The sequence below is a fragment of the Ixodes scapularis genome, unplaced genomic scaffold, assembly GCF_016920785.2.
Source record: "Ixodes scapularis isolate PalLabHiFi unplaced genomic scaffold, ASM1692078v2 PGA_scaffold4__175_contigs__length_147842914, whole genome shotgun sequence".
Taxonomy (NCBI): domain Eukaryota; kingdom Metazoa; phylum Arthropoda; class Arachnida; order Ixodida; family Ixodidae; genus Ixodes; species Ixodes scapularis.
Genome location: NW_024609879.1, coordinates 91206483 through 91232724, shown reverse-complemented (window position 1 = coordinate 91232724; position 26242 = coordinate 91206483). Strand labels below are relative to the sequence as shown.

General features: G+C 47.7%; 1 protein-coding gene across 1 annotated transcript; it reads left to right on the top strand.

The window, feature by feature from the left end:
• The first annotated feature begins 1988 nt into the window (after positions 1 to 1988).
• On the top strand, positions 1989 to 25763 carry LOC115323504. The gene is made up of 6 exons (XM_029983891.4): positions 1989 to 2097; positions 14786 to 14892; positions 17649 to 17717; positions 21477 to 21554; positions 23121 to 23177; positions 25623 to 25763. The coding sequence occupies exons 1-6, from the start codon at positions 1989 to 1991 to the stop codon at positions 25707 to 25709; spliced, it is 507 nt and encodes a 168-aa protein (XP_029839751.2). The 3' UTR covers positions 25710 to 25763.
• The last annotated feature ends 479 nt before the right edge of the window (positions 25764 to 26242 follow it).

Below are 26242 nucleotides of genomic sequence, written 5' to 3'. Positions count from 1 at the left end.
AGAAGAAAAAAAAATAAGCGAAGCACGCACTTCTAAACTTCAACACGACCGAAAGAAACGGGGTCATGCAAGCAGTACTTCGCTCCACATGTCCTCGATTGTGAAATAAATATGAACGGTTGTTCACAGACGGCGCCACGAGATAGGTAATAATGAGCCAGAGTTGCGCGTCTTTTCCACGTGCCGCCGCGCTGCTATTCGCCGAGATTCGATCACGTGAGGAGCCGGATCAAGTGCCGTGCAGGGAAGTGGACGTTGCACACGCCCCGCCGTACGTACCCCTGCTTTTGAGCGCCGCTAATAGCCAAATTCCGTCACGTGAGGAGCAGGATCAACATGCTGTGCAGGAAAGACGGCGCTATGGGGATGAACGCGCAACTTTGGCTCCCGTAAACTCTAGGTAAACTCTAGGAGAAAGCAATTTTCAGGCTTTCACAGGAGTGCAAACATGATCCTCCTATTTCATCACTGAAATACATGGAACGAAGATCTTGCTGGAGATATGTCAAGAAAGAAATTAGCTTCCGCAACGTTGTGTCAGAATAGGTTTTAGTGCCTCTGTTTTCTTCAAACGTGATCATGGATGGCAGGTTGAAAAAGGAGGTAGGTTCAGTGAATTCAAGCTCCCAGAGAAAATCTCTAGCCCCAAAACTGGGAAATATCTCACCGCGCTGCAAATTGCGTTGTTATTATATTTTTAAAAGACCACTCTGAAGTCAATTCGTCCGGTGGTCGCTGAGAGGTCGGACCAAAATATTTCTAATAGAAATGCATAATGCCTAGAGAGCTGCGATATCTTCTTAATTCGATTGCTTCAAAGCGCTTCTGTACATTGTCATCGGTTCTCGGTGCAGCTGACAAGATCCCCAGGAGTCCTAATGAGTTATAGCAGCTTGAGGAAACGGGCAGATTCAAGCGAACACGCGGATGATGGCACCCGAACGCGCCATTTTTCACGCAGACTATCGCTGCTGGCTGGTCAAATAATAAAATAGCCGTTATTAATCGAACGAGGTCAGGCTGCCTTATTCGCAACTCTAGTGTGCCTGTATAGCAGAGTGTTTCCAACTGCTCGATCAGTGACAAACGCGCTGATTGTCTGCGAGCGTCTCCGTTTGGATGGATGGTAGCTTGCGCCACCTGGTCTAGGAACTAAAAACATTATACCTCCCTTCGCCTTTCTAAGCCAATTCGCTTTTCCTCTGCGGTTCTGTAACTATCAACAGGCAGGATATCGCCGGAATAACCTTTGAAAAATCGTGCGAAAAAAAAAAAAAATTCCTGCCTCTTTTTTTCCGGCGAAGGAGTCGCCGAATTTCCTCTGGTGAAATCTAGTCGGTGCTACGCCAACACCGGGCGCCCCGAAAAACCGATTTGAGAGACTGTGAACCGGAGCAACGCGGGAGGGGGTTCCAATTTTCCTCTGTCCCGCCTGTCCACAGCTGTGCTCTAGTCGTTGACAGGTTAAAGTGGAAGCTCCTCATAACTCTTTCCACTTTAGCAGAGCGAACGCTGGAGAGGAGGTCGCCTCTTCTCCAGCGTTCGCTCTGCCAAAGGGGAGAGAATCGGGAGGAGCTTCCACTTTATTCTTAAATTGTCACCGACTATAGTAAGTTTTACTTCACTCCGTTTTCCTTGGATAATTTCCACGAAAGGTGTAACCTCCTCTTTTTGACGGCAATCCTTTTTTCCTCCATTTTTCCATCCTCGCCATTAAAAACCAGCGCCCCCCCCCCCCCCCCCCCCCCCCCCAATCCTTTATCCCTTCCGCCTGCTTTCCCTATCGCCACGTGAAAACGCTGCGCATGCGCACTTCCGACCAATTGACGCGGGAGGCGTCCGCCGTTAAATTACAATCGCTGCCCATAATTCGAGATGGACCCCCTCTTTAATCAAGGCTCTCTATGCATTTCCAGAGGAGGCGCCACCATCCAGCGGAATTGACGCGAAGGAGCCGGAAACCAACAGCCCATTTCAGAAAGTGAAACATGCAGGCACGGACGTTGCAACTGGCGCTTGCTGCTCTGTGTTTCGCTATCGGTCTCTGCCGTACCAGGGACGCGAACGCGTCCTTTTCAGCGTGTGACGACCACTTTAGTAAGTACAAACTATCGCGCGCTTCGGGTATCCGGGGTCTTGGCGGACACGTGTAATAACCGCAAACATATTAGTTCCGTTCACTAATGTTCCTTGTTTTTTTATTCTTTTTTTAGTCTGGTCACATAATATTGTAACGTTTGTGCACTTTCTAAACAGCATCGCCCATATTCACGACCATTGTTTAAAGTCAGTGGAGTTTCGGGGCCGGGACCTCACACCTCCCCCTCCCCCTCGGCCCCCCCCCCCCCCCCCCCCCCCGAAATTCGACGGGGGTCTGAGACCCCTTTGGGGAGTAGATCCAACCGTCGCGCCTCTAGTGGGGAAGTTGAGAACTAAACCAGTGGGTACAACATACATTATTTGGGGGTGTTTCCGACGCAGCGGTAGGCTGTGAAGCTGTGTCAGCATTTGGATGCACGTGCATGTTATGGCGAATCCCACTGGTCGTTTTGGAGCGCGCCGGGATCAGTAGATCAGATCCGAGATGGAGCACGGGATCCGAACGGAGTCGCTCCGCCTCCGAATCTTTAGTGGAACATGACCACTCCTCCGGGATCCGCGGATGCCTTCCCGTCATGCACCTTCCCGGGAATCCCCTTCCTGCGGTCCCTAATGTCGAACAGGTTTCGCGATCGCGACTAACTATACTCGGCGACAACTTTTCTTGGCAATGCAGTGGAAGGTACGTCACTAGTCCCCTCTCCCATTTTGAGTGTACGCAGGCTCTCCTCCTCCCCCATTTCCGGGGACAGGAGGAGAGCCTGCGTACACTCAAAATGGGAGAGGGGACGCGGGACGTACCTTCCACTGCATTGCCAAGAAAAGTTGTCGCCGAGCATAGTAACAACACGTGTTCAACCCACGAGCGGAGGTAATCATGATGTGAAAGATGCGTGGCGATAAGCGACGTGCATCAGCGTAGCCCACTTGCCCCTTCATTGGAATACACGTGAACGGTGTCCAAGCACGTCACGATTTTCAGCCTCTTCTGCGGAAGTCCGAAAAGGCAGTCGAATTTATGCGTGACATACAGGCAATCCTCGTCGTCGTGCTACTCGAGCCGCTGCTGCTGCTCGAGCAACTTGACGACGAACTGTCAACAACCAGCAGCGCAGCAGTAAAGCGGGCGCCACTTCGCGAGCAGCCATTACGAATTTTTCCGAGGCGAGATGCGAGATTCCCGGCGAGAAAGCAAGTCACGTGTGCGCACCGAGGGCTGGCCAGGCTGGCTTCCGGTCGAATCCGGATCGAGATCTGGAGTGGGAGCTGATCCAAAACGATGAGTTCCGTCTCGATCCCGATCGCCCAGTGAAATAGGCGCGCTAGAGACGCTCTGCCACCGGTGGGATACTTCTCACACACTTGCGACTGCTTAGAACAGTGTGCCTTGAAACCTCTTAAAATCTCTTCCGACGAAACCAGAGCCATAGATAGGGGAAGAGCTTGGTCATCTATTGCCCTCGGTGACCTCTTGGCTCCTCACACAGAAGTGACGTCGCGCCTAGCAACTGCCTAGCAACGGCGGACGCCGTGCGAACGTGCAGGGCAACATGTTTTGTGTACCGACCTTAGTTTTAACGGAAAACGTTCTTTGGCTAGGTGTTCGGCATTTCGTGAAGCCCAGATACAAGTGAAGCCTGGATAAAAGCGTCGCCGCGAGGCTCGACACTGATTGGTTGCCGGGTGGGAAAGAAAGAGTGGTGCTCGACGCTTATTGGTTAACGGGAAAGGTCATGTGACCGGAGGGTTAGGCGAGGAGGAGTGAGAGGAGGGAGAGTAGCTCGAGAGTATAGAAGGCTCTTCATGATCGCCAGGTTTATCAGCTCGATTAGCGATAGTATATTGCTTCATTCTAGGAACAACTATCAAGCGTACACGTGGTACGCGTTAAACTGTCTGATGAAGGGCGCCGTGAACGTAGGCGTCTGCAAACTCAGTGTGTTGCTAAACGTTTGCGATGCTAGAATGTTTACCATAGGCAACGCGATTGACTAGCGATTTGCCATATATTCCTTAGTTTTTTTGGTTAGAAAACGGTCTGTTGTGTCGTTGAATGATCCAACCGAAACCGTTAGGTTGCGGATGGAAAAATAACGTCAAGATATAAAGTTGATGAAAGTCAGGTAACCGCCCTCGGCAGGCTCTAAACTTTGAGACGTAAGAAGGCTTGTTTTGGCGTGAAAGGTTTATTTATAAGATGGAGCTGGTCGTGACAGTTGCGAACATAAGCGTATGGGTTTTTAAATAGTGATAAGCAATTGTGATCTCGAGGGACACATGCTTTTTAACTAGCTGCTTGCTTATAAAGTTATATGATGCTGATATTGCCGTGGTCCAGACCATAGTGAGACTATTCTCAGCGAAAGACATCCTACATGATATACGCTGTGCAGCTTATTTTACCCGTCTTCCTTCCCAAATCAAAATGAATTGAAACTTCATTTGATTACTTCCAATCAATGTTATTTTATGTATAAAGAAGCTTCGTATTGTTCAGCTTGAACTTGTGTAGAAAGAGGAAGAATTAAAAGGAGAAAAGACACCAGCTGACTATCAAGTTGCTTTAGTGAAGTAACTTCGTCTTTTTTTCTTTTTTACGTATCATTTTCCTATTCAAAGTTTCTTCACTAAAGCAAGTTGACAGTGAGCTGATGTCTTCTCCTCTCATTTTAATTCTTCGTCTCTCTTCACAGGTTCAAGCTGACCAATACAAAGATTGCTCCAACTAGCTCAATTCAAGCCCTTAAAAAAGCTTGTTTTTTTGTTTCTTTCATTTTTATATAGTGATACGGGTAAGGCACGCGGGTACTCAACACTGCTAGAAACGGCCAATCAATCGCATATTAATCTGTGGAATCAAAACGAGGTAGCTTACTATTCGCGGGTAGTAGATGCCTAACGCTGGGCCGCTCGAAGTTTATTTCGAAACCTTCCGGCTTCTTCGAAGAGGATGTTAGACGACAGGATCGCTTTCTCACTGAGTAAATGGCGGGGTTGAGGATCGCACAAGGCATGCAGGGCTCGATCACCCCATGTTAGGAGTATCGCTTCGAGTAAGCAATCTTGACATGCTCACGTATGGGGAACAAGAAATGCTCTTAAAGAATAAAATTTCGTAAAACGAACATTTCGGCTTTAGCTAATTTTACAATATAATGGACAATTTCCTTAGAAAATACGGCTGCAGTCCAGGAGATCTAGTGTGTCGATGGCACCTGTCTGTGCTCGCTGACCCGAAAATCGGACCAAAGTTCGTCAACTGCGAATTAAAAAATGTCGTCGTGCCCCGCCCCCCCAAAAAGAAAAAAGAGAAACAATTTACGAAATTTGAAGATATCTAAATTTGCTCGCCGCCCCGGGCATACGCGATGCGTATGAGCGGACTCGCGTCGCCGCACGTACGAAGGGAGAATGGACAAGGTAACCGGGAGCTAACCTGTGCCTTACCGTATTTCCTGAACAAACATGAGACAGAATAAGTACCGCTAACGGCTGACTTAAAACAGAATAATACGGTCGTACATTGAAGCAAACCGAGAGCCAAGCACCCACGTCCAGCTCCTCGATGTCGGCTGGGCTCGAAGATGGCAAACTGGGGCGTGGTCATGGCGTTCGTGTGACGTGTTAGCCGGGAGTTTTAGAATAGCTCACACTAAAACTTTGCGTACGGATAGCGTCGTCGCCACTGCGCACGCGCCGAACGCTAACCACGTTTTGTGCTTTGTGTGCGCAGTTTTAGCGTACGCTGCTTTTTGAAAATTGCGTGCTTACGCAAAGAGTCTTTGCGCTCCTCCAAGGAGGATTGGTGATGAGGAGTTGGCTAAAGCCAAGACGAGCACAGTTAAACAATGGCGGCTCTCAGGACCCCCAGGACCCCATAGCTGCGGCTGCTTTGGCGGTGTCGTGAAGGCGACTTCGGGAGCATCCCGGCGACTGCGATTTTCAGTACAGGACGATATTGCACTCGGTTTGGAAAATCCAGTAAGGTGGGCAACGATCACCGGCAACTTGATGCTTGTGAAGCAGGAACATTTTTCGGCAAGGTACGGTGTGCGAAGATCAGTATTCGAGACCTTTCTTGCCGAAGCGACGCAAGCGGACACAACCAAACGACCGCTCACGTCTCATTCTCATGTTTAAATCACGACGGGCAAGGCGGCCGTTGTTTAAACAAATCTAAAATGCTAATCCGGACCAAAAAACTTGTTTTTTCATCAAGTTACAGCATTTCGTCTGTGAAATAAAAATTGTGACTATCTTGGTGGCGTTGCAAGCGCGCGATGCTTTGTCTTTTACATTGCGGCAGAGAAACGCTATTGTAAAACTCTTGCATAGCGTGCGCTAACGCAAGTGCTAAATTTATCGCTAGCGTGCGCTAAAATTGCGTACGAATTGTTCTAAAACGACCTAGTTATGTACAGGGTGTCACAAAAGAAAATTTACACGGTCTTTTTTACCGCAAAAAGAAACTAGGCATCGCCAAACGCTCATTCTCCGCCCAAAGGTAGCGGCAGAGGTCACAACCAGATGTCAAAGTTTCAGCCCGATCCGATAACTTAATAAAAAATTATGAGTGATTTTCTGAAAATTTCAATGGGAAAATGGCGGCCGACGGAGTTTTCATACACATGGGGCTCTATGGCACTAGAAACCGAAAACGAGCAAAAATGGGCTCCATTTTCCCATTCAAATTTTCAGAAAATCACTTATAACTTTTGATTAAGTTATCGGATCGGGCTGAAACTTTGGCATCTGGTTGTGACCTCTAGCTTTAGCTTTGGGCGGAGAATGAGCGTTCGGCGATGCCTAGTTTATTTTTACGGTAAAAAAGACCGTGTAAATTTTCTTTTGTGACACCCTGTAGTATATGATAGTAATTCACGAGCTGTTAAGAAGGCCACGCCCGTTGACCAAACTCTTTCCCTGCAGAGCCGTATATGGGGAGAGTTTGGTCAGTCTATGATCTCACGCCGTAACGCTCTCCTCCCACGTGAGCCAATCAACACGCGGCGTAGAGCGAGAGGCATGAGCGCATGCGCGTGAAGTCCCGGCTGCTCCCACCTGAGTGGGGAGGGCCGATATCTTCGATCATTCTCCCGGCGGAATGCGTGGGATCGGCATCTAAATCTCGATTATTGCCTTTATATCGCTGGCTCTGGCAGGAAAATGACAGTCTGTTATTCCTCGGTGGGTTAAAAAGCTAATAAATGAAGATTTTTCGGCGCATGGCCACAAACTTTTATTCAGGCGAAAAAGAAGTCGGCCCGTAGCAGACGACGCGTAGCCTCAGCAGTGCTCTTCTCCGACCAGTCTCCGACAGCGTGGCTAAAAAATGGCGGTCCTCTCCTCTCTGGTCCCTTCTTTCTCTCTCGCTCCTTCGGCGCTTTCCTCCCTTTCATTTACTTTTCTCCTCTCTGGCGTCTCCGTCGCCACACCCACTGGCCAAACTCTCCCAATATTAGCCCCGAGAGCGAACACAAGCGTCGCTGCGGTTGCCGCGTCCTGATTGGGTGAGGTGTTCCGTGACGTCAGGGAGGGGACTCCGTGCCGCGATCTCGCATCGGCTCGCTTCCCAGCACCGGTTTCCTGGTTTGGCGTTGTGTGCCGCAAGCTCTTCGAGGTGCTGGACTTCGTTTACTCGGTGTACAAGACGTTGAGTTAGGCCGATATACGCCTCGCAAGTGGGCTCATTTTTGTCTTCTGCGCATGAGAGAGGAAGTAGCGGTGACGTCAGAACGCCGAGCCCTGATTGGCTGATGGCGACCCCCTATCTCAGCGTCGTCTGCTCCTTTGCAACGTCGTCCGCTCGCAACATCGTCTGCGTCTGTTTACCTTTCCTGCGACTTTCGGAAGTGCATGTCTTTACGACCGAGCTCGACTTCGCCTTTCAGAGAGGACAGACGAAATAATTCGAGCGGTACGTTGTTTTTGTCTAACAACTAGCAGACGCGCATCAGGGAGGGGAGTCAAAGGACTCACTGGCGAGGTGTCCCGAGGCGCCGACGTTTGTTTGCTAAGAACCGAGAGTGAGCGTGCTAGTGTCCGCAAGTTCCCTCCCAAATACTTTTCCCCTCCTTTCGTGTGCGGAGAGACCCCTCATTCTTTAACGGCGTCGGCCGGTTGGCGCAGTTAAAGTCGTCTGCTTTACGTCTGCTATTCAAACCGATGGCTGCTTTACCTTCCCTGCGTGTGTCGGGGATTCACCGCTTTTTCACCGGCGAGAGCCACCGTTGCCTCGGGAAACAAGGAGATAACAAGAGGAAGAAATTGACCTCTTAATCTAAAACTGAGGTCAGCTATCAGAGTATAATACGGGAAGGGTTCACAAGGGTCGCGCGGGCATATTCCATTCAGCACGCCAGCCGGTCGTGGGCAGACGGTCGCCGAGTCGCGGAGTGCCTGCTAGGCCTAACTGCCGTGCTCGCTTGGTCACGTTCGGTGGAATCGTGGCCGTTGGAGCTTTTCCCGGGTGTTTGTGGATCCAGCTTTCTTGTTCGTCGTTGTCTGTTTCAAGTACTTTTTACTTTTTTCTTGCTGCTTGAAGTCGGGACGCGTGAGAAGCGCACGTATAGAAAAATAAACGTCCGTGGGTCGTCGCGACCGCGACGCTGTCGCCCATGCTGATTTGATCGTAAGAAGTGCGTAGACAGCTTCGGAGCTGTCGTAGGACTTCGCCGTTCCCTGCGCAAAATTTACGAAAATTTCGTTTCGTGAATACGGATTTGTTCTTAAGTTATGTCTTACGCACATTTTTGGCGTAAGATCGTTTCGTGAATCTGGCCTCTGCAATTCCGAAAGTCGCAGGAAAGGTGAGACAGACGCAGACGACGTTGCGAGCAGACGACGTTGCAAAGGAGCAGACGACGCTCAGATAGGGGGTCGCGATCAGCCAATCAGGGCTCGGCGTTCTGACGTCACCGCTACTCCCTGCGCAAGAAGCAGACGAACTTACCCTCCGCATTGACGTGCTTCCGTACATTTTATAAGCCTGCTGGTTCCTTTTACCTTTAAAATCAGGTTTAAAATCCCGAAAGCTATCGGTGGAGGCAATTCCGCCAATGAACTTTCCCGTCCGTCCACACGACACAAAGCAATCTTGCGAGGGGTCGGTGAGGCGGTGGCGCAAGTGTTTCAGACGCTGGAATTCTGTTCCTTGCATGCTCATGATTTAGGACAATATTACATCCGGTTTTCAAGGCATTTGAAGTGGCATTTATATCAAGGGCCTTTGGGTGGTCGGCAAATTAACTCGCGACCCCGACTCTGCGCTGCCACTCTGCATGCGCTGGTTTGCAGACTTTTGAAGGCCTTGTTAAATATCGTTAAGAGGAGGAATAAAAAGGTTTATGTACAATATTTGCATTGGTGAGAGACGTTGTGATCTGTTGAGGCGTTCGGTAGGCATTGCGTCGTTCCGTATTCGGTAAGGCGATCTCGTTCCACGCTTCTTTCTCCTCCTCTTAACGATATTTAACAAAACCATGGTGCCGAAACCCAGGACCTGGGGCGATCGGGCGCCATCCACCTTGAACGCTTTCATGTGAAATATTTCTTGATGTAACCGATGTAAATGAACATGTACAGTCATTATTTCAACTAGTAAACATTGGCGTTAACTATATAATTAATTAACTATATAATACTGTATAATTACTATATAATTAATTCACGAAAAAGCTACATTTAACATAAATGTAGTTTCTTCGGGAATTAATTATATAGCTTATACACGTATGCAGGCATATTTCTTAGAAGATGCACCATTACTGGAAATTAGTTTGTATGGTAGCAACAAAAATGGCCGAATTGCCCCCAGTTGCCTGTATGATATGTGTTGAACTGCCCCAAATATGCACAGCAATAGTGCCGTAATTTGGAATGTTTATACTTTTTCCTGACATTCCTTATTCCAGGCTTGGGTATTCGGAAAATACACCGTTTTGTGTGAATTGTCATTTCCAATTAAAAGAGACACTGCAGCAGGTCCCCAAAAGCTTCCTCAGCCTCCGAACTTCCTACAGCTGGACTCTCTGACAACAGAAGAAAACAGGAGTGAAAGCAAGCATTTGAACGTCTGTCCAGTTGTAGATGCAGCACTATACCCGTTTTCACCTCAAGAACCGCAGTAAAACAAGTCCGGCTCCTCGCGGAGCATTACTAAGTTCCCCCTTTATGTTGATAATTAAGATATATACAGGTGATAAGATAACATAAGAATGTTATCTTATCAAGACGTAAACATTTCAAGCGCTAAAAGCAACGCTGTTTTCTTCCATGACCAAAAATCGTAAAAACTACTTCGCGGCGGCGCGTATGAACAATGCGCAAAAATTGGTTTTTTTGAGGTGAAAACGGGTATAGTACCAGAAAATGTGGAACCTGTGAAGGGCGACAGTCTGCGTTCACAGATACCACCAGTGGAGTCCATTGAAATACTATCCGAATCCAGCAAGGTCAAATGCGAGCAATGTATTTAATCAATGTTCCTTGTTTTTTTACTTTGCCCCTGCACTTGAGCTGCCTTACTTGTGATTCTCTCCCCATGGCCCAGGCTGTATTTAGCATGCTGCTCGAGCAGAGTGCAGCTTTTCTGCTTCGGCGATCTTGTTTAAAAACAGATACAAAAAAATAGTATACATAACTTGCCAATTCATTCAGATCATCAGCAGCATTTATTGTGCGAGATGTAAATCTATAGTGATGCTCCTGCAATTGTGGCCACATTTCTTTATTTTCATATACCAGCTGCGATTCATGCGTTGCCTGCCCTGTCAATCATGCTTAATATGTTGGTTGAAGTTTCGCCTGTAGCTACAGGCCATACCTCAATAAAGGCAAATATAAAAATTTACACTTCCTACGAAAAACGCGCCGAAAAAAATATAGATAAGAACGAACGCGCCGACAGCTAGCGTCGCCACAGCCTCCACCAGGCGACCGGGGCGAGTTGAGGAAAAATTCTCTCGTCGCCGTGACGTCACCCCGGTTCGCCGTAAGGGGGCGCCACGCGAACTTCTCGGGGCTAATACGGCTCTGTTTCCCTGTCACCTATCGCGCCACCTATCGTTTAGCCGTGGAACACTTGGCAGTCCCACATACTTTTTTTTTCGCGCATATTTTTTTTTCTTGTCTCGAAAACCTTCTGTTGATGTTATAAATGACCACTTTTCGTAGGCAGTACGTAACTTTAATCTTGCAAATGCCGCAAAACTTTCGTTATACAACTTTTCCTGAAAGAGGTTATAAGGGGCAGGAGGTGGCGTTTGCGTATTCTCCATAGATGGAGTGAAGTGTACCGGAATTAGGCGTGGCTACAAAATGTCCCCTCCGTCTCAAAGCCACCATCGCATATCCCCGCTTGGTCGCTGCAGTGCGAGTGAAGCCACCGTAGGGCCATCTTGCATGCCGTTTTTTTTTCTCGTTTTGCTAGCGTTGCAGATATCAGCGGCAGTGTGCTAAAGACACGTTTTCTACTCGTTCGTTGTCATTTGCCGAAGTAGTTCTTTAACACCCTGTGTAAACCGTGAGACTTGCCGTTCAGAGTACGTGAACATTTTTACGGAAGCGCAGTGGCCCAGGAAGAAAAGCACAACTTGTCGAAAGCAAGTTTCGCTGTTCTCGCGGCGTGATCAAAGCTTCCTTGGCACGCCGAAGCGCTGCGTCTATGAGGCTTCGCACGCTTGGATACCGCGTGAGCCCCCTCTATAACGGGGGAAAATACCGCCTCAAGATGTTCTTTTCCCCTGTCTTTTTTCTTCGACCAAGTTTCCCAGCTTTTACCACAGTCTCGGGTATTCTACATTATGATCAACATCCACCAGCTCGCCTGCGCACTCACTGTTTTTTCATGGTTAAGAGACCCTTTTCAAAAGGGCTGCGCCAATTATCCCTGTCCGCATTTGCTTGGGCACTTATATATACTCTCAGCGTGAATTGGGCAGAAGCTAGGATTGCGTCAGCGTCCGGCGGGAACTCGGTTCAGCTATTATCGAAAACGATCGAGTTCGCGTCCGTGTTCGGCAAGGATTCGGATCCAATCACACGCTTTCTGCCCCAAAAATGGCGACCGCCATGTTATTCGACGGTCTTTTGAAAAAAAAGGATCTATGCGGACTGCAAGTTCGTCTGCTTCTCGGGGTTGCGATGACGTCAGAACGCCGCGCTCTGATTGATTCTGATTGGAAGAGTATAGTGGGCACACCTCAATGGCTAACTGCCTTGAGGTCTACCCACTATTCTTCTAATCCGAGCCAATCAGAGCTCCGTGTTGTGACGTCACCACAACCCCCGCGCGAGAAAGAGACGAACTTGCGCTCCATATGATCATCAGTTTGGATGGCTTAAAGGAGCGGTGCAACGATGCTCAATTGGAATGTTTTTCACTTTACACGAGCTTACCGGCACTAGTGGGACTCAAGGATACTCGCACGCAACGTCACTGGCCAAGAAACTTAATTGTTGCGGTGTAATTTCAAGGACAAAAGCCATCATTTTCATTCAATCTCTCCTTTGCAAAATTTGATGACGTAACGTCGGGATCGCAGTACACCCCAATGACGATATTTGAATGCGGTTCATAGATTGGACCCGAGCATTGCGTGCGCACTCGATTTGGGTTCGTGATAATTACTAGCTCGAAAAGCATTCGGGTAGTGGCCCGTGTCCAATCGCTGCGACGACGACAATAGCCGAGCCATAACAATGTCTGAAACTCGGCGCGTGTCCTGTGCTTTGCCAACTTTAGCGCGTGGTTATCATCAACATTGGTGGCATATAATCGGCTCCAGTTGGCCGCTTGTACTGGCTGCGAGTTGAGGGAATGAACGCTGCTCGTTTTTGTTTATTTTTTTTTTTTTTGGGACATCTATTGCGTGGGGCGAAAAACGAACGCGTGTTTCATAGGTCATTAACGTCAGGAATTCCTTCTGAGCGGTATTTGCGCAAAGTACAAAAAATTGTGGCATCGCCACTTTAACTGTCTTCTTGCGCTGCGAGACAAGGAAAGTGCAGATGGGGCGGTTTTAAGCTGAACAGCGTTCGAATCGCTAATCTCTTTGTCCCGATTAGTGTGTCTTCATATGCGTTTTGTTCAAAGTAATAACACAAAGTACGTCGCTTTTTTGTTTGCTCTGGACCGCATGAAAGGCGTCCCCTGATAAGGGCTATTAGGGAGTTTTCGTAGATCGTTTTCGCCGTCCCGCAACGCTTTCGCAACCCGCTACGGTACCCGGAACTCTACAGTCAAGGCCATCGGCGCGCAGGCGCAGTAGCGGCTTCTTCGTTGCGGAGGGCTTAGCGGAGGGGGAAACGCGGTCTACGAAAACTCCCTAGTGGCGTTCACTATGCTGCGGTGGCATCTTGCTACCGGTCATCTCTTTTGTATTTGATTTGTATGCGCGTGTCGTCAGCATCGGGTACTACTGGTACAACAAAGAATGGCATCGCCGTACACAGAAGGACATTGAAGCACCTTCCCGACCACCTGTGGGCCGAAAGCGGATGACTTGGTGTCGTTCTGTTGATAACGATGGTAAAGTTACCTGCCCTGGGCATATTGTGGATACTCTATGCGGAGCGCAAGATCGTCTGCCTCTTGCACAGGAGTTGAGGTGACGTCAGAACGACGCTGAGCTCCGACTGGCTTTGATTGAGAGGATAGTGGGTAGACCTCCATGCTAGATGCATTGAGGTCTATACCCACTACCACTGATCTCTATTGTAATAGGCTGGATCGCGGACCGCGGCCTCGGCAGCTGGGGCCGAGTGTCGCCACCGGTGGCCATTGATTGACACCAGCCAATGCATGGGACTCTATGGGAAGAACGAGAAAAAGTGACGTTTTCCCCTGCTTCTAAGCTGTTGTCGGCACTGGAACTTTTTGGATGCTTTTCTATAAGCCCGTCCAATAGCTTGCGTACAAACATTAGAACTGACAGCCGTCACAGTTCTTCTAAAAAAATATTTTGTGGTCGAGAGTGACTCCGCTGTAGTGCAGCTCAATGACGCGAGAGTTACCTGGAGTTACCGCCGAGTCGGTGGCGGTTTCGTTGAGTTGTGTTTAGCAGACGACAAGCTCGAAGGCTTAGCTACGCGGAATTCGCTCTCTCCCGGAAAGCAGCTGTCGATATGGAACTTCTTTGTCATTCGTCAACTTCTGGGCTCCCCTAAGGACGGTCTTATTGACGGCAAGCTCTTTTGTTTACTCCTCTACGAGAGCAAGCTCGCCAGCTCAGCCGTAGGTGCTCCGGTGCGTTTCATTTTTTGATTCGGTGACCGGACGTTTGAGAAATACCGATTTGATCTCCAAACATCCGAAATAACGATCGCAGCGCACCATAAAATACTCGCCTCCGAGCACAGCATACATGCTTCAGTATATGCTTACTTTTGTGCGTTTGTCCCATAGACCTGCGTGTATTGCCTGGTGTCAAGCAATGGCCGCCGGTGGCGACACCGACGGGCTTCCGATCCGCGATCCACCCTACTAAAATAGAGATCAGTGCCCACTACTTTTTTTCAACCAGCCAATAAGTGCTCGGCGTTCTGTCATCATCGCAATTCCTGTGCAAGAAGCAGACGAACTTTTGCTCCGCGTAGGTGGATCGATCGAGCGCTATTCTTTTGTCTCTGCACTGCCGTTCTTAAAGAAATGACCGAGTGGTGACCCCTTCACTCTTATTGCCAGGTGTCCTACAGACTTCGAGAGCTGCCTACTACGGTGCAAAGACGTTGCAATTTTGTGGCACGAGACTGGTCGGAAAATATAAGTTCCACCCAGAGAAGCTGCAAAAGGTACATTTTAAGGAGGACTCTGTAAATGATAGTGTAAACAGCACAGAACAAATGCCATCGACAAAACACGCACACAAATAATCGTGCATGCTTCTCAAAAAAAAAAAAAAAAAAAAAAAGGAAACGTGAACGTTGCGGCGCGCGCGTGCTACGTATTAAGTGAGGATATCAGTCACGAAAACAGCACGGCTTTCCTCCGACCTTCTTGCTGCCGTCTCCCCCATAACCTGTTTTCAGGAGGTTGGGGCAACACCGCCTAAAAGACGAGGCCACAGCGATAACATTTTTTTTGCGTCACTAGCGGAGGCTAGTGACTCAAATTGCACTCGTTTCCAATCTGGACACAGATTGGGAACGAGTGCTGCGTCAGTGCTCTGCTTCGAGTCAAGTTTGAGCCGAACTTTGACGGAATCGTCGTGTCCAGTTGGTGCCCAGCGTTGGCCTTCGCTGATGACGACATTTCTATCAGCACTACGCGGCTCTGTTATCTACGAGGTGTTGGTTGTGGATGCCTTGACGACAGCCAGCAGGGCGTGTTGCTGACTCTCCTGACCCACGTGATGAGCACGCTTCAAGCCTCTGTCTAAAAACGGAAATGAAGAAATAGCTTTTCCCCCGGCAAAAAACAGCGTCAAAATATTCCGAAAGTGGGTTCATGCCGGAGGAAGCCCTCAACCTCTGGTGCAGGAAATGCTGTGAACTGCAAAAACCGTGTCCTCTTTGAACAGCCCTTAGCGTTGGCAGAAAACGGAGGGTTCACCTGTATGGAAGGACCGACACGCAGACGTTAGTGCTGTCTGCGAAGACGATGTAACCTAAGTTGCCATAAGATCATACGTTTTGCCAAGAGTGTTTTAAGTATGTTGGAAGAATGGCGACTTTCGGACGTAGGTCGCCATAAGTTTTGTCAGGAGTGTAACCAAGTATGTCAAGGAAACGCCGGCTTTTCAATTTGAGGCTTCGGGGAAGCTGTTTTTCGAGGTAATCCAATCAGTTTCTCTCAGGTTCGTGTCTTTGGCACTCGATTCAACGAAGAATAGCGACGCGAGCAGGCGGCGACGCCAAGACGGACGCGTCTCCCGCTTTCCGGCGACTCACGCGTCGAATTTCGGCGTGTTTACCGCTCGGGGTGGGTCGGGAATCTACCGACAATGATGTCATGCACAGACCTCGTCTAATTCTAAGTGGCAGTGCGCTGTGCTCGCTCGTAACTGCTGCTTACGACGAGAGAACACTCTAGGGAACACGCTGGCACACTGGCGCCATCTATCCAGTAGCCCCAAAACATTTTGACCAAAGTTCATTTTTTTTCTGCATCATTCTTTCACTGTGGGCTGACAATATCTCATAAGCGACCACTCCTTATAGGCCGGTCATGGATATAACCTCGCTAATACGGGAAAACCTTCGGTTTAGTTATAGCCTATCGGCAAAGCGGAAGTGTTCCAGGGCTCCTTGATAAATGGCGCCAGTTAGCGTGTTCTGTTAGTCTTTTATTCGTAGGCAGTTACAATCGAGCGCGACTCGCAGGAGCATACTCAAAAGCAGATATGCCAATTAGCACTTCGCCAAAAGGGAGTTTTCGTTGACCGTTTTTCCACCTCCTCTACGCTCTCCGGAACGAAGATGCCATTAGTGTTCATGCGCTGTGCTATTCTTTCCTGCAGTCCCGGATATTGTAGCGGGTTGCAGAGAGCGTAGCGGGACAGCTGAAACGATCCACCAAAACCCCCTATTAAAGGGTCTCGCCGGCCTAAATATAGCGATCGTAGGTATTCACGCCACGCGCAATTATACGTACCTTCGATTGCTCTGCTAAACTATCAAACCAAAAATAACTAACATTTCATCGGACAATAATTCGAAAAGCTGAGATTTCGATACACACGTTTTCGTTTCGCCACTCGATGAAACCTGTGACATTACAGATAATACTATCGCCACTACTCGTGGTGTAACGCCTTTCGCTAGATCCCCACCTTACCAACCTTGAGGGTGTCATCTCGACTCTGCTGAAGTGTCCGTTTGGCCGACGGCTCCATTCGGCTGGAATCTCCGCTTCGGCTGGACGCTTCAATTCGGCTAAATCTCCAATTCCTCTAGAATCTCCGATTCGGCTGAACGCTTCAATTTGGCTAAAACCTCAATTCGGCTAGAATCTCCGATTCTGCTGGACGCTTCAATTCGAATAAATCCCCGATTCGGCTTGAATTTCAATTTCGGTTGAACGCTTTAGTTTGGCTAGATCCTGTTACGTCACGGCTCGTTTAACGAACGAGTTGCAGTACAGGAATTTTCAAACGCGTTTTATATGATTTATTCTTCAAATCGCGAGCTGAAATTTTGTGGACACTTCTACAAGGACGTCCTGATATCTGAGACAATGTTTTTATACGAAACTAACGACGTCCCTTTTAAACGTTATTTGATTCAGAATTTATAGGGGATTTACGGAAATTTTCAATGGGAAAATGGTCGCCGACAGTGCCCTAGAATACAATAAAGCTGACTCGAGCCAGTTACCTAAAACTGGCCTCATTTTGCCGTTGAAAGTTTAAGAAAATCACTTTAACTTCTTAATATGATAACGGTTAGTACTGAAACTTTGGCATATGCATGGTTATGACTGCTAGGGCTATATACATACGGACGGTTGTTTATTTTTCCAATAAAAACACACTACTTTTTTTCTTTTTAGGGGGGTGGGGGGACGCTGTTGATGTATTACTGTCTAAAAAGGTATATCCTCTTTCCAGGGAATTTCGAAGGTCTGCCTGCTGTTCCGCCTCTGCTTTCACAAACACCGGACTGTACTGGAGACAGAGGTACTAAACTTATCACACGGTGACGTTATATTTATTAGAGATGTCCTTAAATCTGGATTGGAAAAGGCTTGAACTGAAAACCAGTTATTCTCCAATTCAAGCGTGGGCCGCATCCCTTGAGCCATAATGGCGCTGTATGAACGAGGTACGCCACAGCGCAACCGGTTTAATGAAACAGCCGCTCTTTAATATCGATATTGAAGATCCGAAAATATACCGGGTTGGTTCGAGAAAATTAAACCCGGCTTGTCGGCCTGCATCAATGAACTACTCATCGCAGAAAGCTGTAACTCCGCGAAAATGTGATGTTCGCTTTCGCGGTGGTGGTAAGATGCGAAAGTTAAAGCCCACAACGTCACCCCCCCCCCCCCCCCCCCCCCCCCGCGAAAAATAAAAAAGCTTGAGGTACATTTAAGCATTTCTTACGAGTTGTGAATACGAAAGCATGCACGTCACTCTTCCGTTCCCTTATTTCGTCTGCAGCGTAACTTGCGTCGACGGTCAAGAGTGCCTTCAGCGGGACATGAAGTAGATACAACATAAGAAAGAGGGCGAGGGGGAAAACGGCGCGCACGTAGGAAAGCTGAAGTGAAGAGGGGCGACCTTTTTTCCACAACGGCTTTTCACTTTTTAATTGCTCTCCTCAGCGCGCTGACCTTGGGCGTGGAGCCACTGCCTCGCGGACACGCAGCGCCATGGGGTGGCGGCCGTTGAAACCATAGCCTCCTCTATACGGAGAAAGCCTGGCACATCGACGACGGAGCCATAGGGCGCGCGGCCGCAGGAAAAAGGAGAGGAGGAGCGCGCCGACCGGTGACCAATATGGTAGCGCAGAGCAGAAAAGGCAGACCTAGACAGCGAGCGCTTGGGTCATGAGCGGCCGCTTCCCGAACCACGCTTGTTTTTGTGTTTTCGTCACCGTCGTTTTCGTACTCCGGGAGAAATGGGCGCGGCGATTCGAAAGGGTGCAGGGAGAAACGGGAAAGGGTGGACGTTGAGTTTCTCCTCTCCACGATAGCGACAAGAAAAGAGAGAGAGAGAAAAAAAAAAGATTGTTTCTGCGTTTGGCCGCTCGCTCTTCTGTGGCGCTAGCAGGCAAGGTTCTCTCCGGTACCGTTTCTCCGCCCCTCCTTTCCCATTTACGGCGGCCGTCTTTTCTCGCGGGAGGCTATGTTGAAACTGACGCGTAGCGGACAATGGGAGCCTTTTTAAGCCTTTTGCGACTTCTTAGGACCGGATGCGTTGCAGCGGAGCTGGTCCTAAGTGTTCGCAAGAGGCTTAAAAACCGGTCTGACCTCTCGCGGTTTTACTCGGTCGCAAGAGTGTGAACGGGCCTTTACTCCGCTCCTTTGGTATCTGGGAAACAAGGTGCCGTTCGGCTAGGCTTTTCACGTGGTTTCATAGCTGATGACGTCGGCTCGCTCCGTGGGACCCAGTTAATGCTTCCGCATTAAAAATGCTCTCTGTGCGAACGATACGGCCCCTTCGCGCCTAACGGAGTAACGGAGGCAAAGCGCATGACAGCCCTCACTAAAGGTACAGGAGCGAGAGCGTAGCCCGAGCAGTTGAAAAAGAGGGAAAGGAGAAACTCACCTTTTTCCCGGGACCTTTTTTGTGTGTCCCAGACATCGCTTTTGTCCCTCTCGGAGACTGGCACTGCGAACAATATTCGCAGAACCGCAGATATTCTCTCTCTCCCGCCCGTGGCCTCGACAGCACTGCGCGCAACTATACATGGCTCACACGTGACCTTAGTCCGCCCTGCTTTTTGGTGGCCAAAAGCGTCTCAATAACGCAGAGGTGACTATACGCTCTCACGCGCCCTTTCTCCTGTTATGTCTGACCAACTGACGTCGGTGCAACCCCCAAAACCACAGTAAAAGTAGTCAGGCGCCTCGCGGGACGGTACTAATTTTCCCCTCCATGTATTGAATCAAGGTGTATGTTGGTGCGTCCTAGCTCAGCAGTATGTCATTTTATCGAGACATGTGCACGTTTCAATCGCCAAAGTCATCGTTCACTTCTTCGAGAACCAAATATTGTAAGAACTACTTTGCACAGCGCATGCATAATGTGCGAAAAACTTCCTTTTTTGCTTGACGTGACAACGAGTATAGTGAGGTATAGCTGGAATTCCGTGTTTTCGGGTAAATAATAAGACAAAAAAATCCGAAGAAGAACACTCGCCGGTAAGTATTTTCTCAATTCTGATATATCCGAAGACTCCGAATTTCGACGTCACAACGACAAAATAAAGATGAAAAAGACGGTGTTTTACAACTAAACTTTATAAGAAGCTGCAGGGTCAGTGATCCTGAGGAGATATCACTTCAGTTTCCTTTGAAATCTCAATCTACTGACAAAAGGCTCGTCAAGATCCCTCAGGACAACGTGTCATGATACCCGAATATTATCTATTTTGTTTCTTAATTTCTAAAAATTGGGAACGCAATAAAACAAACTCCAGATTAAAAAACAAACAAAAAAAACTCGAAAATAAAAAAAAAAAAAAAAAAAACCTAACTTTTATGAACTTTGAATTTTCAGCTAAAAATAATACCGAAAAGTAGCCTCTGGGTTTCACCAGAAATAAACTCAGAAAACACGAAATCCTACTTATATCGGAAGTTGTCGAACTAATAAGTCTCGAGGAAACCCAAACTGCCATGGATCGCTGCCGAGGAACCTCTTGCAAAGTTTAGTTGAGCTAGTTGGTACATATTTATGATGGGCCAGCTTGAACTTACAGAATCTTACGAAGAAAGGACGCCCTTTCTTCGTTTGTTTCTGTAAGCTCAAGCTGGGCCCATCACCGAAGGGGAGCCTCTCCCGGTCTTGGCATTGACGCAATAAAGCGGTGCAGAGGTCCGCAGACCTCATACACAACTCAATGCGCATGCTAGGTAACGTTGGGCTCATAGTTATGCTTCAGTGGGTGACTCGGAGATTGCTCAAACTGGAGAACCACTTCGCTCAGGGTTAGGGACGGTCGAAAAAATTTGGGAGCACCTGGAAACTTTGATGCTACTCTTCTCTGGGTTTCTGGGAATCAAGTTTGAGGACCCACGAGGTAGAGTACAGGCAAATTTTTTCCTCCGACGCTCTGATTGAATTGAGTTAAATAGAGTTGAATTGAAGTTTATTTGGATTTTCGCGGGCCAAGAGTGGTAGTAGGGTAGAAACAATAAGCATTTAGGCCTGACTTAGGCCTTCATTCCTCCGTAGTTTGCAGCAAGTACACACACCTTTAGAAAACAGAAGATACAGAGATACACACATGAAAAACAAACGCCTGGCACATTTATATGCGTACTATATATATATACTTAAAACACACACACACACAAACTTACATGGGACAAAAGGGATTACTTGCATGATTTTTAGGATAGAATGTTAAGTCCTGTTCAATTGATAATTTATACGTTCGAAATAAATATTTGAATCAATATAGAGGGAAAAAGTAAACGTGTCCTTCGCCGTTTGCCAAGTTACAGTGAGACGGAGTACAAGTAGCGAGCACTTTTGGGAAGGGTCTGGTTCTTTCGGAAACATGAACCGCTTGGAGAAAGCATCGGGCATCGGCAATCTCGGAGGCCATGAGCGGGCCGCGGATAGATGACGCAGCGACTCTTAGATGGCGAATAAGTTTCGTGAATAAGCAAGAGACTGAATATTCGCACTCAAGGAACATACTACTGCAAAGAATTCATTCAACGCTTCCAAATAAGCCATTAAATTCAGTCCATCACGTTTCAGGGTAGAGACAACTACAAGGATGCCATCTACGATTGCGTCGCGAAGCATCTAAAAATGATATTTCTCAAGTTGAATCCGGTAAGTTAGTCTGGCCATTGCGGCATTGAACTGTTTATCCATAAATTCGCAATTGAAAAATACAACAAAAATACCTTATGCACCTAAACAATTTACATCCCACCGTTCCACATAAAGGAACCATATGACATATGTGCAATTTTCTCAATGATGAACGCACGGGTCAGTTTGATATTTGACCATGGTTGTCCATCATACTTTCAGTGCCACATAAAATTCATTGCTTTATTCTACCTATCTTTAATAACTTTGAAATTAAGACATTTTAATTCAATAGATTCGACGCAGAGCACTGACATTATTTTTTTTTTTGTGCTTCACATGTCTGATACGTGTATGAGATGCGGGAGATGGTCTCGAATCCCTTAAGATTGTGCAGTGCAATATTTGAACTAATTAATTTTAAATTCTTATACGTTTGTTTAACGTTATATTGGGATAAGGTAAGTCGTATGAATGCACGTGGCACTTTTAAGTAGGCTGGATTTCATCGGTTTACACCAGAAAAGCTCGATGACGCGTCATATCGCGAAAAATAGGCTGTTCCTTCCTGGAAATCAAATATGGTTAAAGGGGTGGCTAACTTTCAATGTGCGCCCCCAACCCCCCCCCCCCCCCCCCCCACCCCCCCAACCCCCCCCCCCCCCCGTCCGCCCCCCCAAAAAAAGGCGACAAGAAAACTTTTACGGAAATGCCATATGTATGATCTTAACTAATATATAAGAATTGCGCAAGTGATGCCACATGTAGCCGTTTTATAGACATGGCACACGTGATATGTTTGCCCCCCCCCCCCCCCCCTACGCACACACACACACACAGTCCGATAAGTTTGGTCAATTTCAAGTGAATCCTCCCACCCTACTCTATTTGCTAGATGGTGACGGGCTAAGAGTTGAGGGGAAGCTCCGCCCCTTTCCACTTTAGCAGAGCTAAGGCTGGAGAGGAGGTCGCCCCCTTTCTGGCATTCGCTCTGCTGAAAGGAAAAGAGGAGCTTCCCCTGAACTCTTAGACTGTCACCAAATATAGACATTTTTCTATTGGAGTGTACGCGTTTAATCTTATCGGCGTTATGTTCTGTTTTAAGTGAGGAATGAATGAAGTACTGAAAGCGCTGAGATTTTTGTTCACTATCCGGTATTTAAATAGAAAAAATAATCTCTAGAAAAATGAAGTAATATGTAGGATCTTTATTTTCTTATATAATGTTTTGTATCTGTCATTTTAAGATAGTGAACACGTGTATTAACTTCTTCCAGTCTTCTACTTCAGCCATCGGTTCGTGGTAATTGAATGCATACCATGGAAACCAATTAATAAACTAAATAATAAACTGTCCCGGCATCGCCAACTTTATTGAATCTGAGCCGTCGTGATCTCTAAATGTATGATATGCTACTGCATTGACACTTCCGAAGCACTTTAATAATTTTACCAGCTCTTACAAAAGTCGATCGATGAATCAATTAGAGGCCACCTACTAATAGGCTACTATTTTAATCGATGCACAGCCCTAAGTTGAAACGTAGCCAAAAACTCTCGGTTCACGCGTATGTTTCGTTGCAGGAATTCTGTGCAAACAGCACATTCGCCAAACTCGACCACTTCGTGGACGAAGGAGCGGTGAGCACAGTCATATTATTATTATTTTTTTCTTTAAGCCGCGGGCTTTTTTTTAAAATTTTATATAACAGCGGTACAAAAGACAGTCTGCGAACACTGGTGTGTTTCCCGTTAACGCGAAACGTTCTTTGGCTAGTTGCGTCGGATTTCGTGAAGCCGTGGCCTGCGACGTCCCGTGATGCAACGCGCGCAGTGTTGCATTATGGGGCGTCACAGACGTACACACCGATTCAGTTTCTCCGGTAAACTTAGCGGGGAAGTCGAGTTAGCGTATAGGTCGCGTGACGTCAATTTCCCCGCTAATTTTAGCGGGAAAATTAACGTCTCGTAGCCTAAACACAACAATTCAGTTTCCCCGCTAAATATAGCGAGGAAATTGACGTCATGTGATTTAACGTCACGCGACGATAGAACGTTTCACGTATGCGGCACGTCTGCCCAGCAAATCGCCGTACAATTTTTTTTTTATGTAGCGATTTTATCACGTCGGCCGTACAAGAACTGTCTGCAGAGATGAACGAAGCAAACAGACTTCACACACGCGTGGGGCGCCTCCGTAGATAATCCTGTCATCGTGTATGATGTATGCGGGCGGTGTGATCTCCCGGTTAAGAGAAACACCGATGTGTTTTTCGAGTCGAGTCTGGTTCACACATTTGCGTTTTGAGTGCGGTCGTGCGCTACGACGAATCGGGACCGCTTTACGACGCGATTGAGCTCTCTATATAGCACCATCTCTCCCGCAGACCTAAAGCGGGTGGCACTTTCTAGTGTGCACATATCGAGACCGAAGGTTCTGCAGTATTTGCGAGATCTAATCTAAGCACTGTTTATATATATAAAAAAAAAATGGCCGCTTATAACGTTGCCGGAATTATTCCAAGCCCATAAAATAAAAAAAAAAAGCGAAAACCAAACCAGCAAACATGGATTGGAAGTGTGACTACCGCGCGTAGATGGCGTCTCTTGTCAGCTGTCCCTAAAGCCCCGTGACAAACCAGAACCCATCGAGGGGCCTTGGCTGACACAAGCGGTCGATCACACACATACACACACACATACACTCACACGCGAACGCACGCACGCACACAAACAAAAAGTACGAACCAACCTTTATCAGCTGGCTATTGATGTTTGTTGATGGTAGCCTCCTGGAGGCGCTGATGGACATTGTTAGAAACCGAAACCGACGAATACTATAAACCCGTACTCAAAGCTTGTGTTGGTGAAATGAACGCTGCGGCGATACACCTGTCAAGTGGCCACAATGATGTCGTAGAGGAAACAAAATAAAAGGAAATAAAATAAATGAAGCTCGCTTATGGCTGTACCCATAGTTTGAAACATAATCAGTCGGGCATCCGCTCTTCGTGAGCACATAAAATAAACCAATGAAAGAATGAATTAATGCGTTTGCTGCGCGGTGGCGCTGCAGCCGTCATATCCCAGTGTATGGAGACTCATTCACAAAGAAGCCTTTGACGACTTTTCGGGAACTAATGTCGTCTTTAATTACGTTGAGCTCCGACTGAGAGTTAGCGGGTCACCCGTACTTCTTGTAAAGTGGAGATCTTGACACATGCGAACCACGAATTTCCCGACAACTCGTAGTCTTGACGCCAGGTAGTAGTCCTTGAGCTACTCAATCGAACTATACACTTTCGGAATGCCAGGGGTTTACTCTTTCCTGTAAACTCTTCATTACCTATAACTAAGGAATAGTGATTGAGGAAACGACAAACGAATGTGATGCCAAGACCAACATTCAAGTTTCTCCGCGCTTTTCATTGGCATAGCACCACGCATGTTATAAAATGCTAAATATATATATATATATATTTGTGGAGGTGTTATCAAAGGCGGAAAGCTCGCGCTGGAGGTGGAGGTGTTATCAAGGGCAAAAAGCTCGTTCTGTCGGCGGAGGTGTTACCAAAGGAGGAAAGCCCGCGCAGGAGGTAGAGGTGTTATCGAAGGTAAAAAGTTTGCGCTTGAGGCGGATGTGTTATCAAGGGCATAAAGTGGGGTCTGGATGCGGAGGTGTTATCAAAGGCGGAAAGCTCGCGCTGGAGGTGAAGGTATCAAAGGTAGAAAGTTCGCGCTAGAGGCGGATATATTATCAAGGGCATAAAGAGCGCTTTGGATGTGGAGGTGTTATCAAAGGCGGAAAGCTCACGCTGGAGGCGAACGTGTTCTAAAAGGAAAAAAATGCTCGCGCTGGATCATTCCATAAAGCAGTTCTGCAAGGCGCCACTTTCAGCGTTCGTGCATATGGCGCGTAATTTGCTCGCTTTGCGTAGTGACGAACATGCGCGTGCATGTTGGGCTGTGGAGATCGCACGCAGGGCTGTGAATTTGCAAACATTGAAGAGCTATATAGGTGAAGCTGGCACTCAGAGAATGGGGCAAGCATAACGGTCATACAGGTGTATTTATTTTTTCTTTCAGCCCTGTTTGCACGAGCACGACATTTTCCACACAGACGTCAAGGCGGCGCTTGCAGCTCTGCGTTGGCTCCGGGAAGCCTTCTTCTGAAGCTGGCAGACACAAAGTTGGCACGCCGAAAGCTGCTCAAAATAAAACGAACGTAGACTATAACTGTTGCCGGCGTTGAATTAAAGAACAGTTTTAGTGGATCGTATACTAAAGCTTTGCACACTCAAAAAAAATTGCGGGTCGAGAGTGCGCATTCGCAAAACGCCATAGAAAGACTAGCGTATTACGTACGCACGCAACGCTGGAGATTTTGCGTTGAGGGCTAGCGGGATTTGCGGGAAGCTCTCGGGGGATCTCCCGCCCAGCGAGAGCACAAGTTTCAAAATGGCGGCTACCTCGACTGACGCAGCAGGGGCGATGTGGCGATCTGGTGTTCGCAAAGTTCAGTGTTAAGTGAAGTTGCGTGGTGTTCAGCTCGGCTATTCTTTCCGGGATCTACCGCGGTCGAATCAAATCACCGTGCAGCTGAAGGAGTGCGCAGTGAAAATGTTCACCGCTCGCAATGTGCGTGAACGCTGCGATCTGCTTAAAGCGAAGCGTCTTTCCGCAGTTCATCGCCGACGGACGAACGA

What these genes read in the sequence shown, in the direction of transcription:
- LOC115323504 (XM_029983891.4), top strand. Translation starts at nt 1,989, where the DNA reads ATGCAGGCACGGACGTTGCAACTGGCGCTTGCTGCTCTGTGTTTCGCT. An exon ending in ACCCAGAGAAGCTGCAAAAG is followed by an intron (nt 14,893 to 17,648) that starts GTACATTTTAAG and finishes TCCTCTTTCCAG; the next exon opens with GGAATTTCGAAGGTCTGCCT. An exon ending in ACTTCGTGGACGAAGGAGCG is followed by an intron (nt 23,178 to 25,622) that starts GTGAGCACAGTC and finishes TTTTTCTTTCAG; the next exon opens with CCCTGTTTGCACGAGCACGA.